Source organism: Balaenoptera ricei, chromosome 12 (genome assembly GCF_028023285.1).
Source record: "Balaenoptera ricei isolate mBalRic1 chromosome 12, mBalRic1.hap2, whole genome shotgun sequence".
NCBI lineage: Eukaryota > Metazoa > Chordata > Mammalia > Artiodactyla > Balaenopteridae > Balaenoptera > Balaenoptera ricei.
The window spans coordinates 81,211,206-81,229,531 of record NC_082650.1 but is presented as its reverse complement, the minus strand read 5'-3'; the positions used below and the strand labels follow the sequence as shown (position 1 = coordinate 81,229,531).

Below are 18,326 nucleotides of genomic sequence, written 5' to 3'. Positions count from 1 at the left end.
CTGCCTAAAATCATAATAAGGCCACAGACACCCCAAAATACACCACCAGACGTGGACGTGCCCACCAGAAAGACAAGATCCAGCCTCATCCACCAGAGCTCAGGCACTAGTTCCCTCCACCAGGAAGCCTACACAACCCACTGAACCAACCTTAGCCACTGGGGACAGATACCAAAAACAACGAGAACTACAAACCTGCAGCCGTGAAAAGGAGACCCCCAAACACAGTAAGATAAGCAAAATGAGACGACAGAAAAACACACAGCAGATGAAGGAGCAGGGTCAAAACACACCAGACTTAACAAATGAAGAGGAAATAGGTAGTCTACCTGAAAAAGAATTCAGAATAATGATAGTAAGGATGATCCAAAATCTTGGAAATAGAATAGACAAAATGCAAGAAACATTTAACAAGGACGTAGAAGAACTAAAGAGGAACCAAGCAATGATGAAAAACACAATAAATGAAATTAAAAATACTCTAGATGGGATCAATAGCAGAATAACTGAGGCAGAAGAAAGGATAAGTGACCTGGAAGATAAAATGGTGGAAATAACTACTACAGAGCAGGATAAAGAAAAAAGAATGAAAAGAACTGAGGACAGTCTCAGAGACCTCTGGGACAACATTAAACGCACCAACATTCGAATTATAGGGGTCCCAGAAGAAGAAGAGAAAAAGAAAGGGACTGAGAAAATATTTGAAGAGATTATAGTTGAAAACTTCCCTAATATGGGAAAAGAAATAGTTAATCAAGTCCTGGAAGCACAGAGAGTCCCATACAGGATAAACCCAAGGAGAAACACGCCAAGACACATATTAATCAAACTGTCAAAAATTAAATATAAGGAAAACATATAAAAGGCAGCAAGGGAAAAACAACAAATAACACACAAGGGAATCCCCATAAGGTTAACATCTGATCTTTCAGCAGAAACTCTGCAAGCCAGAAGGGAGTGGCAGGATATACTTAAAGTGATGAAGGAGAAAAACCTACAACCAAGATTACTCTACCCAGCAAGGATCTCATTCAGATTCGATGGAGAAATTAAAACCTTTACAGACAAGCAAAAGCTGAGAGAGTTCAGCACCACCAAACCAGCTTTACAACAAATGCTAAAGGAACTTCTCTAGGCAAGAAACACAAGAGAAGGAAAACACCTACAATAACAAACCCAAAACATTTAAGAAAATGGGAATAGGAACATACATATCGATAATTACCTTGAATGTAAATGGATTAAATGCTCCCACCAAAAGACACAGGCTGGCTGAATGGATACAAAAACAAGACCCATATATATGCTGTCTACAAGAGACCCACTTCAGACCTAGAGACACATACAGACTGAAAGTGACGGGATGGAAAAAGATATTCCATGCAAATGGAAATCAAAAGAAAGCTGGAGTAGCAATTCTCATATCAGACAAAATAGACTTTAAAATAAAGACTATTACAAGAGACAAAGAAGGACACTATATAATGATCAAGGGATCGATCCAAGAGGAAGGTATAACAATTGTAAATATTTATGCACCCAACATAGGAGCACCTCAATACATAAGGCAAATACTAACAGCCATAAAAGGGGAAATCGACAGCAACACAATCATAGTAGGGGACTTTAACACCCCACTTTCACCAATGGACAGATCATCCAAAATGAAAATAAATAAGGAAACACAAGCTTTAAATGATACATTAAACAATATGGACTTAATTGATATTTATAGGACATTCCACCCAAAAACAACAGAATACACATTTTTCTCAAGTGCTCATGGAACATTCTCCAGGATAGATCATATCTTGGGTCACAAATCAAGCCTTGGTAAATTTAAGAAAATTGAAATCGTATCAAGTATCTTTTCCAACCACAACGCTAAGAGACTAGATATCAATTACAGGAAAAGATCTGTAAAAAATACAAACACATGGAGGCTACACAATACATTACTTAATAACGAAGTGATTACTGAAGAAATCAAAGGGGAAATCAAAAAACACCTAGAAGCAAATGACAATGGAGATACGACGACCCAAAACCTATGGGACGCAGCAAAAGCAGTGCTAAGAGGGAAGTTTATAGCAATACAAGCCTACCTCAAGAAACAGGAAACATCTCGAATAAACAACCTAACCTTGCACCTAAAGCAATTAGAGAAAGAAGAACAAAAATACCCCAAAGCCAGCAGAAGGAAAGAAATTATAAAGATCAGATCAGAAATAAATGAAAAAGAAATGAAGGAAACAATAGCAAAAATCAATGAAACTAAAAGCTGGTTCTTTGAGAAGATAAACACAATTGATAAACCATTAGCCAGACTCATCAAGAGAAAAAGGGAGAAGACTCAGATCAATAGAATTAAAAATGAAAAAGGAGAAGTAACCACTGACACTGCAGAAATACAAAAGATCATGAGAGATTACTACAAGCAACTCTATGCCAATAAAATGGACAACCTGGAAGAAATGGACAGATTCTTAGAAATGAACAAACTGCCGAGACTGAACCAGGAAGAAATAGAAAATATGAACAGACCAATCACAAGCACTGAAATTGAAACTGTGATTAAAAACCTTCCAACAAACAAAAGCCCAGGACCAGATGGCTTCACAGGCGAATTCTATCAAACATTTAGAGAAGAGCTAACACCTATCCTTCTCAAACTCTTCCAAAATATTGCAGAGGGAGGAACACTCCCAAAATCATTCTACGAGGCCACCATCACCCTGATACCAAAACCAGACAAAGATGTCACAAAGAAAGAAAACTACAGGCCAATATCACTGATGAACATAGATGCAAAAATCCTCAACAAAATACTAGCAAACAGAATCCAACAGCACATTAAAAGGATCATACACCATGATCAAGTGGGGTTTATCCCAGGAATGCAAGGATTCTTCAATATACGTAAATCAATCAATGTGATACACCATATTAACAAATTGAAGGAGAAAAACCATATGATCATCTCAATAGATGCAGAGAAAGCTTTTGACAAAATTCAACACCCATTTATGATAAAAGCCCTGCAGAAAGTAGGCATAGAGGGAACTTTCCTCAACATAATAAAGGCCATATATGACAAACCCACAGCCAACATTGTCCTCAATGGTGAAAAACTGAAACCATTTCCACTAAGATCAGGAACAAGACAAGGTTGCCCACTCTCACCACTATTATTCAACATAGTTTTGGAAGTGTTAGCCACAGCAATCAGAGAAGACAAAGAAATAAAAGGAATCCAAATCGGAAAAGAAGAAGTAAAGCTGTCACTATTTGCAGATGACATGATACTATACATAGAGAATCCTAAACATTCTACCAGAAAACTCCTAGAGCTAATCAATGAATTTGGTAAAGTAGCAGGATACAAAATTAATGCACAGAAATCTCTTGCATTTCTATACACTAATGACGAAAAATCTGAAAGTGAAATTAAGAAAACACTCCCATTTACCACTGCAACAAAAAGAATAAAATATCTAGGAATAAACCTACCTAGGGAGACAAAAGACCTGTATGCAGAAAATTATAAGACACTGATGAAAGAAATTAAAGATGACACAAATAGATGGAGAGATATACCATGTTCCTGGATTGGAAGAATCAACATTGTGAAAATGACTCTACTACCCAAAGCAATCTACAGATTCAATGCAATCCCTATCAAACTACCACTGGCATTTTTCACAGAACTAGAACAAAAGATTTCACAATTTGTATGGAAACACAAAAGACCCCGAATAGCCAAAGCAATCTTGAGAACGAAAAATGGAGCTGGGGGAATCAGGCTCCCTGACTTCAGACTATATTACAAAGCTTCAGTAATCAAGACAGTTTGGTACTGGCACAAAAACAGAAATATAGATCAATGGAACAGGATAGAAAGCCCAGAGATAAACCCACACACATATGGTCACCTTATCTTTGATAAAGGAGGCAAGCATATACAGTGGAGAAAAGACAGCCTCTTCAATAAGTGGTGCTGGGAAAATTGGACAGGTACATGTAAAAGTATGAAATTAGAACACTCCCTGACACCGTGCACAAAAATGAACCCAAAATGGATTAAAGACCTAAGTGTAAGGGCAGACACTATCAAACTCTTAGAGGAAAACGTAGGCAGAACACTCTATGACATACATCACAGCAAGATTCTTTTTGACCCAGCTCCCAGAGAAATGGAAATAAGAACAGAAATAAACAAATGGGACCTAATGAAACTTAAAAGCTTTTGCACAGCAAAGGAAACCATAAACAAGACCAAAAGACAACCCTCAGAATGGGAGAAAATATTTGCAAATGAAGCAACTGACAAAGGATTAATCTCCAAGATTTACAAGCAGCTCATGCAGCTCAATAATAAAAAAACGAACAACCCAATCCAAAAATGGGCAGAAGACCTAAATAGACATTTCTCCAAAGAAGATATACAGATGACCTACAGACACATGAAAGAATGCTCAACATCATTAATCATTAGAGAAATGCAAATCAAAACTACAATGAGATATCATCTCACACCGGTCAGAATGGCCATCATCAAAAAATCTAGAAACAATAAATGCTCGAGAGGGTGTGGAGGAAAGGGAACACTCTTGCACTGTTGGTGGGAATGTAAATTGATACAGCCACTATGGAGAACAGTATGGAGGTTCCTTAAAAAAATACAAATAGAACTACCATACGACCCAGCAATCCCACTACTGGGCATATACCCTGAGAAAACCAGAGGTCAAAAAGAGTCATGTACCAAAATGTTCATTGCAGCTCTATTTACAATAGCCAGGACATGGAAGCAACCTAAATGTCCATCGACAGATGAATGGATAAAGAAGATGTGGCACATATATACAATGGAATATTACTCAGCCATAAAAAGAAATGAAATGGAGGTATTTGTAATGAGGTGGATGGAGTTAGAGTCTGTCATACAGAGTGAAGTAAGTCAGAAAGAGAAAAACAAATACAGTATGCTAACACATATATACGGAATCTAAGGGAAAAAAAAAAAAAAAAAAAGGCCATGAAGAACCTAGTGGCAAGACGGGAATAAAGACACAGACCTACTAGAGAATGGACTTGAGGATATGGGGAGGGGGTGGGGTGAGATGTGACAGGGTAAGAGAGTGTCATGGACATATATACACTACCAAATGTAAAATAGATAACTAGTGGGAAGCAGCCGCATAGCCCAGGGAGATCAGCTCGGTGCTTTGTGACCACCTAGAGGGGTGGGATGGGGAGGGTGGGAGGGAGGGAGATGCAAGAGGGAAGAGAAATGGGAACATACTGTATATGTATAACTGATTCACTTTGTTATAAAGCAGAAGCTAACACACCATTGTAAGGCAATTATACTTCAATAAAGATGTTTAAAAAAAAAAAAAAAAAAAAAACTCCTGGAAGAAACATAGGCAGTGAGTGCCTTGACATTGGTCTTGGCAATTATTTTTTGGATTGACACCAAAAGCAAAAATCAACCTGGGGCTACTTCAAACTTTTAAAAAGCTTCAGCAAAGCAAAGAAAGTCAACAAAATGAAAAGGCAACCTACTGAATGGGAGAAAATGTTAGCAAATCATATACCTGTTAAGAGGTTAATATCCAAAATATATAAAGAACTCATATATCTCAATAGCAAAAAAACATCCAATTAAAAAATGGGCAGAGGAGCTGAATAGACATTTTCCAAAGAAGATGTACACATGGCCAATAGGTACATGAAAAGATTCCCAACATCACTAGTCATCAGGGAAATGCAAATTAAAACCACAATGAGGTATCACCTTACACCTGTTGTTAGGATGGTTATTATCAAAAAGACAAGAAATAACAAATGATGGTGAAGATGTAGAGAAAAAGGGAACCCATGTGCACCTGCTGGTGGGAATGAAAACTGGTGCAGCCACTATGGAAAACAGTATGGAGATCCCTCAAAAAATTAAAAATAGAACTACTGTATGATCCAAGAATTCCACTTCTGAGTATTAGTGTTAACTAATTTGAGACACTAATTAGAAAAGATATATGCACCCCTGTGTCCATTGCAGCATTATTTATAACAGCCAAATAGCCAAGACATGGAAGCAACCTAAATGTCGTCGATGGATGAATAGAGAAAAGGTGGGGTATATATACACATGCACATATACATATATATACACACACACATATATATATGTATGTAAAATGGACTGTTATTCAGCTGTAAAAAAGAATGGAGTCATTCCATTTGCAACACATGGACGGACCTTGAGGCGTTATGCTAAGTGAGGTAAGTCAAATAGTAAAAGATAATCACTGTGTGATCTCTCTTATATGTGAAACCAAAAAACAAACAACTGAGCTCCTGGATATGGAAAACAGATTGGGGGTTGCCTGAGGTGAGGGTAGGGGGCAAAATGGGTGAAGGGAGTCACAAGGTGCAGATTTCATTATAAAATTAATAAGTCATGGGGATGTAATGTACAACATGGTGACTATAGTTAATAATACTGTATTGCATGTTTGAAAGTGGCTAGGAGAGTCAATCTTAAAATATCACAAGAAAAAAATTTTGTAACTATGTAGGCTGATGGATTTTAAATGGACTTATTGTGATGATCATTTTGCAGCATATACAAATATTGAATCATTACATTGTACACATGAAACTAATATAATGTGATGTCAGTTATACCTCAGTCAAGAAAAAGAAAGTATCAGTTATCTGTATATGTTTGATTGATTCTTTTATCAGACAACCTTGTTGAAGATAATTCCTCTGGGCTCTAAAAGAATGTTTCTTCATTTATGTGTTACTACAGTGGATAAATTTGTTGGAATGTTTCCAACATATTTCTTAATAAGCAAATGATAAAGCCAGTTTATATCTTTACATGCTTCCTGTATCCCCTCATGTTCTGCTTTCCATTGTGCACTTTTTAGGCCTTCCTTTGATTTGTCTCACTTTCAGCCATCTAGGCCAAATAATTTCTACAAGAAACATCTACATTTTTTCTCATGACCGTGTATCTGATTCCACACAATCTAATCTTCCTCCTCCCCAATTTGTGTAGTCTCAGGATGAGATCACATCTAGTCGCTTACAGGTCATAACCCTAACTGCTTTAGGACTGAGTTATACTTCGAAACATGTTCCTAAAATTCTACCACCAAAGATCCTTTTGTTATCATTGACAGGAGTATCAAGCATTGGAAGTCTTTGATGAAACGTTGAATTCAACACACAAGATTTGTTGTGTGTTAGACTCTCTGCCGAGTATTCGCAGATTCATCTCAGTAACGAATTATAGCAGCACCGTAGAGAAAGGATTCAGAACTTTGTAAACCATAAGGAGAAAAAGTCATTCACCAAGATTGGAAGAGGAAATGTTCTCTTTTGTTCTCTGTCCCCCCACTCCAATCAAAGGAACGGGAAGATAGAAGGTGTTGTTAAATAAGTATTTTACTTTTTGTTCAAAAATTTGATCTCTTTATTTGGCTTTTGCTGATCTGAGCTACAACCAGTATTTTTTTAAAGGAGTTTTTTTTTTTTTTTTAATTGGAGTACAGTTGCTTTACAATATTGTGAGACATTGTTAGTTTATACTGTAAAGCAAAGTGAGTCAGCTATACATATACATATATCCCCTCTTTTTTGGATTTCCTTCTCATTTAGGTCACTGCAGAGCACTGAGTAGAGTTCCCTGTGCTATACAGTAGGTTCTCATTCGTTTGTTGTTTATCTGTAGGTGCAAGCCAGTTACGATGTGACACGCTATGAAAATATTTTCTCTGTGTTCTGGGTTCTGGAACAACTTCTTCGGAAGGAAACCGAAGAAGGCAACGCTTCAAGAATAGGGCATGAGGACCAAGAAATCAAGAAATTTCTTCAGAAGCATGATGAAACTATTTTGCAACTCTCTGATGCATTTCCTTTATTTACTTTTTATTTATGGAGACTGGGCACTCTCTTGAACTCAGTAGAGATAGGAACTGTTGAAAATAACTCACTTCCTTAGCAATTTACCAAATATCAGAAGCATACTAAAGTTGAATATATGAAGATCTTGTGCTTAACAGATTTTCAAGAATATTTTTAAATGAGCATTTTAAATGCATCTCTAAATATAATCAATTCAATTTAATAGTCTTAAACTGTGTGTAAAAGATTATGAGTCATATTTCTATACTAAAATCAGCCTACTTTATCAACATAGCATTTAAAATAAGTGGTTATAAATGAGATTTTTTTTAACTTTTCTTTCTTAAACAGTTTCACTTATATAATTTTCTATTGTCTCAGAGGGGACTCATGTAGAAGGAGAAAAGTTTTTAACATTTGTGAACCTACTGGCCTTTAATTTCATATAATCAACATATTTGTCAAGTCCTTTTGAAAGTACTAATTAGTTGTTAAAAATGTTCTGTGTTTGTTTCTCAACAAATTGTTTTTGATTCTATTGATTATATAAAATATTCCTGTTGTTAAAATGTAGTTGTTATGTGTAATTAAGTCTAACATCTGTCTAGAAATATACTTTATATTTATTAAAAGTATATTTATACTTATGAACGTAATGGTTGAATTTTCCAGTCACACAATTTCATTGACTTTCATTCAATTATTAAAATCATAACCAACTAATTTAATGAGAACACATTATTTACTTTCCTATAGTGCAATTTAGGGCACAACAAATACAAATTTGCTTTATTAATTGTATGTGATATTGTTTATAAGTTAATGACCATTCCTGAATGTCATTGGTATTAAAAAGCAACTTATATAAAATCGTATCATTATCTGACACACATTAGTGGAGTTATTTCTAGCTTTCTATCACTAGAAAAGATAAAGCCTTTTTTATAATACTGAAACAAAATGTATCAGTCAGCTATTGTTATGTAACAAAGAACCACAAAATCTTAGTGGTATACAGCAATAAGTGTTTCTTTCTCAGATGTCTGAGGGTCAGTTCACCTGGGCTCTGCTGGAAAACTCTCCTCCGTTGGCAGCTCCCACTGGGCAAGGTTCCTCTTTATAGATTGGGCTTTGTTCTCTTCCACATGTGCTTACCCTGGGCAAGAGCAAAAGGGCTAGGCTGAGAAATCACACACTGTTACTCCTGCCCACATGCCTGGGCCGAGTACTTCAAAGGGACAGGGCAGTACCCTCCACCTTGAGTGGGAAGACTTGCAAAGTTACATGTCAAAGGGTATGGATACACGAGAGGCTAAAGAGTTGGGGCAGATAATTTGCTCCACCGCACTTCCTAGTTGAACACACGAAGGATATTCCCGATCCTGAATTAGAAGGAATTTTTTCTATTATTTGATTCCTGGGAACACCTCTGAAGATTTGTACAAATTCACTACCCATAACATCACCCCATCATCTCTCTTCCGTAATGATTAGACAAGGTGGATGAATATACAAGCAACAGCAGTGGCCCTTTTTCCACTGCAGTCAGACAATGTAGTGACCCTAAGAATAATTCCAGTAATCTTCAAAGCTTCATGGTCTGAAAATTAGCCTAGAAAATGTATTTTTTACAGAAGAAGAGACAAGATGTTGGGGTCATCATTAATGTACAATATGGAGATACATTTTATTTCTATTTGGTATTATGTTTATGTAAACACTTAACTTCAGTCATTTCTACAATACCTAACCCTTCATTATCCTGTGTTTAGATCTATAACACTGTTAACTGTGAAGTGTATGTATTGGGCTGGCTGAAAAGTTGGCCCAACTAACTTCTTGGTGAACCCAATAGTATTGAGGTCTAAATTGCCTGCTGGTGAAAAAGATCAAATGAGACATTTGTATCTCTGTGTTTCAGTAAAATGGTGAAAGAGATGAATGAATGAATGATTTAAGCTAGAATTAACAATATCTAAGAATGGTGTAGCAATTAAGACTTGGGGGATAATAATAATGGAGATGTTAGCATTTAGGCAGCAATGAAATTGGATATAGGATAGGATGGGAAATAATGAGGACCATAGAACACTCCTAAAAATGGAGGAAATAATAAAAATGTTAAGTGCTTACACTCATGTAGTATTCATTATATGTAATATACATATATACATATATATGTAATAAATAGATGCACTGATCTCAGCATTTTACATTTATTTACTCATTCGATTCCCCCAACAACCCTACGTGATAGGAAACATTGTTACCTCCGTTTTAGAGATGAGGAACTCAGGCAAACCAGGAAGGGAAGACTTGGGTTTCACCCCCAGGAATTCTGTCTTTGCAGTCGACTCTCCTAATCAGCTGTCCTGGCACTTCATGAAACTTTCACAAATACCACTTCTTTGCGATTGTCATCGAAGCTTTATAAGCCCTCAACTACAACTCTTACAGCATGGCGGTTCATTATTAGCTTATTTTGGATTCTTCAACCCATGCTGAGCAGCTGTCCTTTTCTGGATTGTAGCATTTTACCATAGTTGAGACTCTTTAGATATGTTATAGAGCATCTTCCAACAATAATGTTCTAAAAAATGCAAAGCTCTCTCTAAAGGTGGGGTAGGTGGACTGTCACGGTGCAGTGCTAAGCCCAGCGGTGAGAGGAAATACATCTGATTATTTTGTTCTTGGATCTATAAATAGATGCAATTCTTTCACAACCTGTTGTACTGATTAATCATGTCTGTTGTCATCCTATAAATAAGGGCAGGATATTCCTAAAGAGGCAAGCAAAAAAACCTTTCATGTTTCCATATTTTTATGTACATTTGTAGATTTTTTAAAAATATTGATGGCTCTGGTTTGTGATAATGTGGTTTCATTTATTCATCAACTATTAAGCACCAACTCTGTGCAAATGAATTATTTGTACATATGAAAAAGAAGCATACTAAACTTTATCTTTTATCATGTTTATAAAACAGAAATTTCTTTAAACAGTCAATATAACAACCCAACAGTCAATATAACAACCAAATAAAAATTCAGTTTGTATTTGCTGAAGGAGATTATTAGGGTGATGATAATTACCTAATATTGAAAAAAAAAGATATAGGATTTTTATTATTTTTGAAAGTCAATTTATTCTCGTAAAATTATTTATAGAATTGGACAGCACTAAATTTATCTGGCCAAAGAATGGGCTACTCTTTTAAGAATTGTCTAAATATTATAGAATATGACTGACACATAGGAAATGACGTTGGCCTCTTTGTCTTTCATTTAATATGAAAGTGCTCTAAGTTGTTGTAAGAATCAACTACTAATAGGAAGTAAAGCTTGTAAAAAGAAAATATGACTCTAACATTCAAGACATCAAACTCCATTTTCTAATTCATAGGTGTACATTCTGAATTTGTAATATTTTCTTTTGATATTTTAATCTAATTTCTCTTGTAGCTGCTTAACTGGTTGGTGAACTTCTGTTGTATTTTAGTCCGTAGTTGTTAAGTGTTCCATAGCCAATCCATTTGAGCATCCAGATTTACAGTGATAACATTAACCTCAATTGTCTCTGATGTAAAGCAGTGGTTCTCAAATGTGGGCCCCAGGCCATCAGCATCAGCAACTCTTAGGAAGCTGTTAGAAATACATGTTCTATGGTCCCACACCAGACCAACTTTAGAATCAGAAAGGCTGGGGTAGAGCCCAGAAATCTGTGTTGCATCAAGCCCTCCACCAATGTTTAAGAACCACTGCCATGTATACGTATAACTGATTCACTTTGCTCTACAGCAGAAACTAACACAACATTGCAAAGCAACTATACTCCAATAAAAATTAAAAAATAAGAAGAACCACTGCCATAATCATTGTTTTTTACTGAACAGGAGGTCTTACCACATATAATATCATTCAGAAAGTAGAAATTCAGTCATCCCAAATTACTTTACTGTATTTTTAAACTTCCCCAGTGAGGACCTTAAAATTCCAAAGGAGGATTTAGGGAACCTAAATTATTCATGATTTACTTAAAATGAGTAGCAAATTTATAAACATATCAACCTTAATAGCACTTTAAAAATGAGCATCTTTACACTTAGCTTTTAGTTCCTTCACTAAAATAATTACTCTCTGTTGGCGGCATTTTTAAAAATTATTATAATCTGAGTTTAAGAGATATAAACTAATTACAGCTTTCTGCATTAGTCCTAGTATGGAGCACGCAGAGAGATACAGACAGGATGTTACTTTTAAGTCAAGATATTGGGCATCCCAAATAGTATCAGAATATTTCTCTTATGCCAGGAGTTCTGTTTTTATACATACAGTAAATATAGTTTAGTTATAAATATATGATTCTATTTCTCAACCCTAGAGACAAAATTCTATCTTCTTTCAATCCTGGAATATGGTGAGATGTAAATAAATAAATAATAAACAATGGCCTGTTCTTAACTCTCGTGCTTAATTTATTTTCAGCACTTTGAGTCTTTACCATGTTACTGTAATCTCCAGAGTGACCTAAGGACAGCACCCCCGATGTGATGGGGGAACAGAACCATCACTCCTTTTAGCTTTAACGACTTGCTAAGACATTTTCATGAATGATTAATCATTTCAGGAACACTAGAAACACGAGACACTCCACCAGCATGGAAAAGGGTGTATTTGTCCTTCTTTCTCTTTCAAACTCACACTCGACCTCAACATTCATTTTGTAAAAAGAGATCCAAACCTCTTGAAACTAAGTCTATTGTTTGAAAAACAAAATATCCTTTCTTATATTTTACCTTGTGGTCCTGAAGTGTTGATAGCTAACTTGCATTGAGGATGGGGTGCGGGTCCTGGAACTACCCTGACGTGATCTTCCCCTCTGCGAGGACGCCAGAGCCAGGGCACTCTCCTGGGAGGAGTGACCACGGTCCATTAAAATGTGTGGTTTGTCCCCTTCCACGGTGGCTCGTGACCAAGAAGTGTAGCTCGCCACAGCTGGCGAGGCATCTCACCTCACAACTTGATAAAATCTAGGAGAGAGTTCCAGAGACTGGGCTGAGAAAATACAGCAACTCCAATTATACAACCAACAAACAAAAAAACAGAGCTAGAAGTTACTATAGAAATGTGAGGATGGAATCTCCGACTCCAAATGAATATACTGACATTATTTCCACGTGACAAGTTACAAATAATTTCTAAGGCTAGTATGAGCTTGGCTCATGACATACTTTCCTTTTAATTAGAGCCTCTTCCATACATACTCTCTAATCCGTGTGCCTTTGCGCCAGCACTTTATTAAGGCAGGTCGTTACGTTAATACCCAGCATTTAGTGACCCCCTGGCATGTGCTAGGCACTCCACTCAATTCTTGACATTTATTATTTTGCTTAATCCTTCTAACAACCTTATGAGGTAAGTATATTATCATCCCCAGTTGGATGAGGAAGCAAGCACAGAGCATGTAAGTAATTAGCTCATAATCACAAGGCTGGGGGGGAAAAAAAAAAAAAATCAGAGCCAAGATTCAAAGAGGCAACGAGCCACTGAGTCAAGAGGCTGCTTTCTGAGCACTCAGCTGCCCTCAGCTGCCATGTGCTCTGCAAAAGTGGAAACTGAGTGTACAGAATAAAGTCACCCTGACAGTAGAACTCCAGTGTGCACTCTTTTTAGGAGTTCATTTGAGACATAACACAGCATGTGCTTGTGATAATTACAGTGGTGGGCAATTTACACTCCATTAAGTAAAACTGGGATGATTGAAACATTCCTTTCTATTTGCAAGAATAAAAGAAGTTCAGAAAGACACCAGAGATATCCAATTGGTGACATTTATTTCAGTGAAATAGATATAGATTCTCCTCTAGTATCTGATTGTTTTGTAAGCCAGTATGAGTAACACTTTCCGAGGATAAAGGAGGTTAAATCTTTCAGAATGCAAGGATCAAGATCAGACAACTGTATATGGATTACAGTTAATTCCTAAGTCTTAGACATGGAAATAAATAATACACGTGAAGCACAGTTTCTCTATATCGGCTCCAAAATCATACTCTTCTGTTGTAAGTGTAAAGAAAAACATCTCTATTTCATGATTGAAATTGGTGCGTAGGAGCCTGTTGACGGTATTTGACATTTCTAAACAATCCTATGAAGTAGAAAGAAAATGTCTTTTTAACTCTATACATCACAGGAGAAAGATGTATAAATAAATAAATAATTTAAAGCATCTCAGTGACATGTTCCCCCAAAAAGTTTAGGCAGTTCTAGTTGACTCATTTTCCTTCAATCTGGGAAATAAGAGATATGGGGACTTGGCTGGCGCTCTGCCTTGTCAATCAGCTCTCTCTGCACCCAGTTTCATCTGAGAGCTTTTCTATTTTTCCCACAGGGAGACAACAGTGAAGCCCAGAAAGGAACAGGCTGTGGAAGGCACAGATGCGGGAGAATGTGTTGTGGAGGGGATGGAAGAACAGAGAACAGAGGGCCATCACCGGCCCAGCCATCGTGTGACTTAGGACAAGTAATTTAATACTCTCAGTTTCCCCTTGTAATATAGAGCATCTGTGTTTCAGTTTTCAAGTGGAAAGAACAAAGAGTATCTGTATTTCTGCTTGGAAAATGTGTTTCTCTGAACATATGCATAAATGATTACACTAAAATTGTTCAAGGTACCTACCCCCTATTACTAAATGTGACTGCCAAGCATTGGAAGTTTTGTCTCTTTCCCGTCTTCGTGGAAGTCTTCCCTCGATATGTATTTTTACACATGTAACAGGTTCTAGTACTTGGAGTTAAAAGATGAGGGTATCATTCTATCCCTGTCATATAAATAAAAACTCCATTTCTTCATTGTTAATTTTTTTTTACAAGGACAATCTCACCGCAGGATTGTGTGAATGAAATGGAATGATATCTGTGAAAACTACCTTGTGGACTCTACAGTTAAAATAACCATACTAAGAAGCGGATGAGCGAACACTTAGTGTTTATTACGCACCAGGCACTTTACATGTACTTCCTCGTTCAACCCTCGTAACAACTCTCTAACATAGGCCAGTACTATTATTTCCATTAGCCCCATTTTACAGATGAGGAAACAGGCACAGAGAGTTTAAGAGCTTTCCAGAAGTCACACAGAATGTGACAGAGATCGTATTAAGCAAGTTTTCTTTATTCCTATCTATCTCCTTTTATTCCAACTGTTCTACATGAATTCTAAGTGGACTCATAGCTGAGCCGTAATGAAACTCAATCTCTGGCTGAATCTTTCCCATTATGTTTATGATAATCAATAAATGTCAGCCATAATTTATGTGTGCTAGAAACTGCAACATGCTTTGTTATATTCTGTAATTTAATTTGCTGACCTGCCGTAGACAAACCAGTCGTTCAGAAGTCTAGAACCAGTGACATTCTGAAACAGCGGTAAATTTAGGAGACCTCTTCCTGCCAGCCAGGGACTCTCTGGCTTTCACATGCCTGCAGCCTAGACAGACAATTTTTTGTGTGCCAGGCTTCCTGCACTGTCTCCTGACTGTCATTCTGATTTCCTATTGAATTTGGATCCTGCTCCTAAATGCGACCGGGAGAGGGGATGTTAGTTCCTCATCTTTTGGAAAGAACATCTTAATTTTCTTTTGTGAATTTCCTTGTCCCATTGTGTACAGTCTTTTTTAACACTAAAAAAAATCAAGATGCCTTTTTTTCTAGCTGAAAGGTGTTCGCACGACACAAGCTGAACCACTTGGAAACTCCCTCTCTAACATTTGAATCCTGTGCAGAATCAATGAAACCAGCTGTAGCTCATTTCTCACAGCCACAGCGCACTGATGAGATGGTTGGACACTTGAATAAATGAACAAATATGACAGGATTTTGTTTAGTATTTTCTATTGCTTTTATAATGTTTTCATCATTTGATAATTCCTATTGCTTTTGTTGGTGGGAAAGAAGGACCAGGTGGCCAGTGCATTCCAGCACAGGTTGCTGCATTATTCTACACTTCTGAAACTGCATGAGGGTCCTCCATTAGGACCTCTACTTCTTGCCAGCTCAAGAGAGTGAAGAAGGGTTTTACCAAAATGGGGACAAAAATAAGGAGTATGAAAGAAGGGCTTAGTTTACTTTTGCTTCACTTCTTACAATCACTGTTTACTTTGGCTGCTTTAAACCTTTAATCATTCAAAGAACAGATAATTCCTTTCTTGCTCCTGGATACTTCTGCGGATAGTACAAAGGGTAATTCATAGCTAATGTTAATGTGCATTCAAAGAGATTATATGGAAAAATATTTTATCTCTATTTTCTTCTCAAAATGGGGCAAGGGAAACATAGCAGTAAATGTGACCAATTATGGCAGAATGATGGCAGGACTTATTAATAGTCTGAAGGACTCTCATCAAGTCATGCTGCTACTCAGAGGGACTATGGAAAATCCATTAGAATGTCAAAAAGCATCTATTATAAAGACGGTGTTTACAAGTAGAGTACACTTCTGAACAGGCAATTACATAGCAAGAACTAGCTTTGATCCCCACTGGAAGAATATTCAACACGATTTGACTTTCACCAGATTCATTTTTGGATATAAAATTACTGGCATTCTGGCAATTGTGAAAATGATTAAGTGGGTAGAGATACTGATATACTCATCACTAACCTAGCACTAGAAAGTAAAATCTTAGCACGTGTTGAGAAAGACAGTTTTGTTTGTTCATTTGTTTGTTTTGTTTGCAATCATCTAAGGTTAAATGCTGGTTGATGGGTTTGTTATGCAGTGGGTCACTATTGCCTGCCTGGAACTTTATAGGCACAGTGAAATGTCATTTATTGATACTAGCTACACACCTGAATGTAGCAGTAACGTCTTGTGTAAGTTGGCCTAGGCTCTCCATTTGGTCCCTGTATCGATGACAAGATGGCAATACAAGATTACTAAATCACTGGAATTGGATGTGCAACCCCAGTTTAATACTTATTTTGTGAGAAATATTTATGAACTATTTCCCTACATTACTCAGAATGCACAAAGAGTCGATTATCAAAACCAAGACATTCTCAAGATTTTAGAAGAACCTAGGGGTAAGACGGGAATAAAGACACAGACCTACTAGAGAATGGACTTGAGGATATGGGGAGGGGGAAGGGTAAGCTGTGACAAACTGAGAGAGCGGCATGGACATATATACACTACCAAACGTAAAATAGATAGCTAGTGGGAAGCAGCCGCATAGCACAAGGAGATCAGCTCGGTGCTTTGTGTCCACCTAGAGGGGTGGGATAGGGAGGGTGGGAGGGAGACACAAGAGGGAAGAGATATGGGAACATATGTATATATATAACTGATTCACTTTGTTATAAAGCAGAAACTAACACACCACTGTAAAGCAATTATACTCCAATAAAGATGTTAAAAAAATAAATTAATTAAAAAAAAAATACCAAGACATTTTCACACAGGTTTACCTTTGCCCTGGGCACACTCCTCACGTGACACATCGCCCGTCATCAAGTCTTCCAAGCACCCAGTCGAGGGGCACCTTATCTATGAGGTGGTCCCCCAGTGGGGTTGATCACTTCCTGCTCTGCGCCACGACTATGGCCCGTACTGAGATTTATCATAGGGTGTGCCTATCTCTGTCCTACTGACAGAGACGGCGGCGGGTATCTCACATCTGCATTTCTCCAACTCTGGATGAGGACCGTGACCCATCTTCTGTGTCCTATACCCACCTGCTGAGTGTCCCTGGAGAAGATCACACGGGAAGACCTAATCGTCCTGCTTTATGTTCATTGTTACCAATTTCCGCGTAGCTGCACACTGAACCTCTTCTTTTTTTCTCACTTTGTACTCAACTCTCATCCTCAAGAACTTTCTCAAAGCACCTCTTCTTTCCTCAGAATTTTGACCAAATTCTCCCCATTTGCCCTCATTCTCAGCAAACAACTTTATCTTGTACTTTACATAGAAATTAGAAAAAAAAAAAGAAAAAAACAGGAATTCTCTTAAATTCCTGCTATCACACATAAGCCTGTCCATCTACAACCATCTTCTTCTCTTTATCAATTTTATAATAATAAAGTTATGTGGGCCTCCTCCTATCAAAGGGGATGAGGTTACTTACATTCTGTATCACGTTCTCTCTACGTCATTCTATGTCCTCTCTCCACTGTCTTTAAATTTTTCCAACTTTCCACACCGCAAACAAACAGCCTCCCAGTGTGCCACATCTTCCTCTGACTCACACTCTATTTCTCACTAACTTAAATAGTTTTCTGTGTATCTACTATCATTTCCCTGTCATCCTCATTCTCCTCAATTCACGGCAGGAAATACTACTTCTCTGATCGGGCTCTGGTGATGATGAAATGTGGTCGTCAGGTAAACGGCACAATAAAAGATT

At 37.2% G+C, this 18,326-nt stretch overlaps 1 protein-coding gene and 1 long non-coding RNA gene across 3 annotated transcripts in view; one reads left to right on the top strand and one right to left on the bottom strand.

The window, feature by feature from the left end:
* Nucleotides 1-8,474, top strand: part of MEI4 (meiotic double-stranded break formation protein 4) — a 236,388-nt gene extending 227,914 nt beyond the window's left edge. For both annotated transcript variants that reach the window (XM_059942101.1, XM_059942100.1), the window contains one exon: nucleotides 7,748-8,474. In XM_059942101.1, the coding sequence (XP_059798084.1) occupies nucleotides 7,748-8,017 (270 nt within the window). In that variant the 3' untranslated portion in view covers nucleotides 8,018-8,474. The remainder of the gene's footprint in view (nucleotides 1-7,747) is intronic.
* A 4,263-nt stretch (nucleotides 8,475-12,737) lies between these two features.
* Nucleotides 12,738-18,326, bottom strand: part of LOC132376444 (uncharacterized) — a 106,290-nt gene continuing 100,701 nt past the window's right edge. The window contains exon 5 of the long non-coding RNA XR_009506301.1: nucleotides 12,738-12,950. This is a non-coding gene — a long non-coding RNA (uncharacterized LOC132376444). The remainder of the gene's footprint in view (nucleotides 12,951-18,326) is intronic.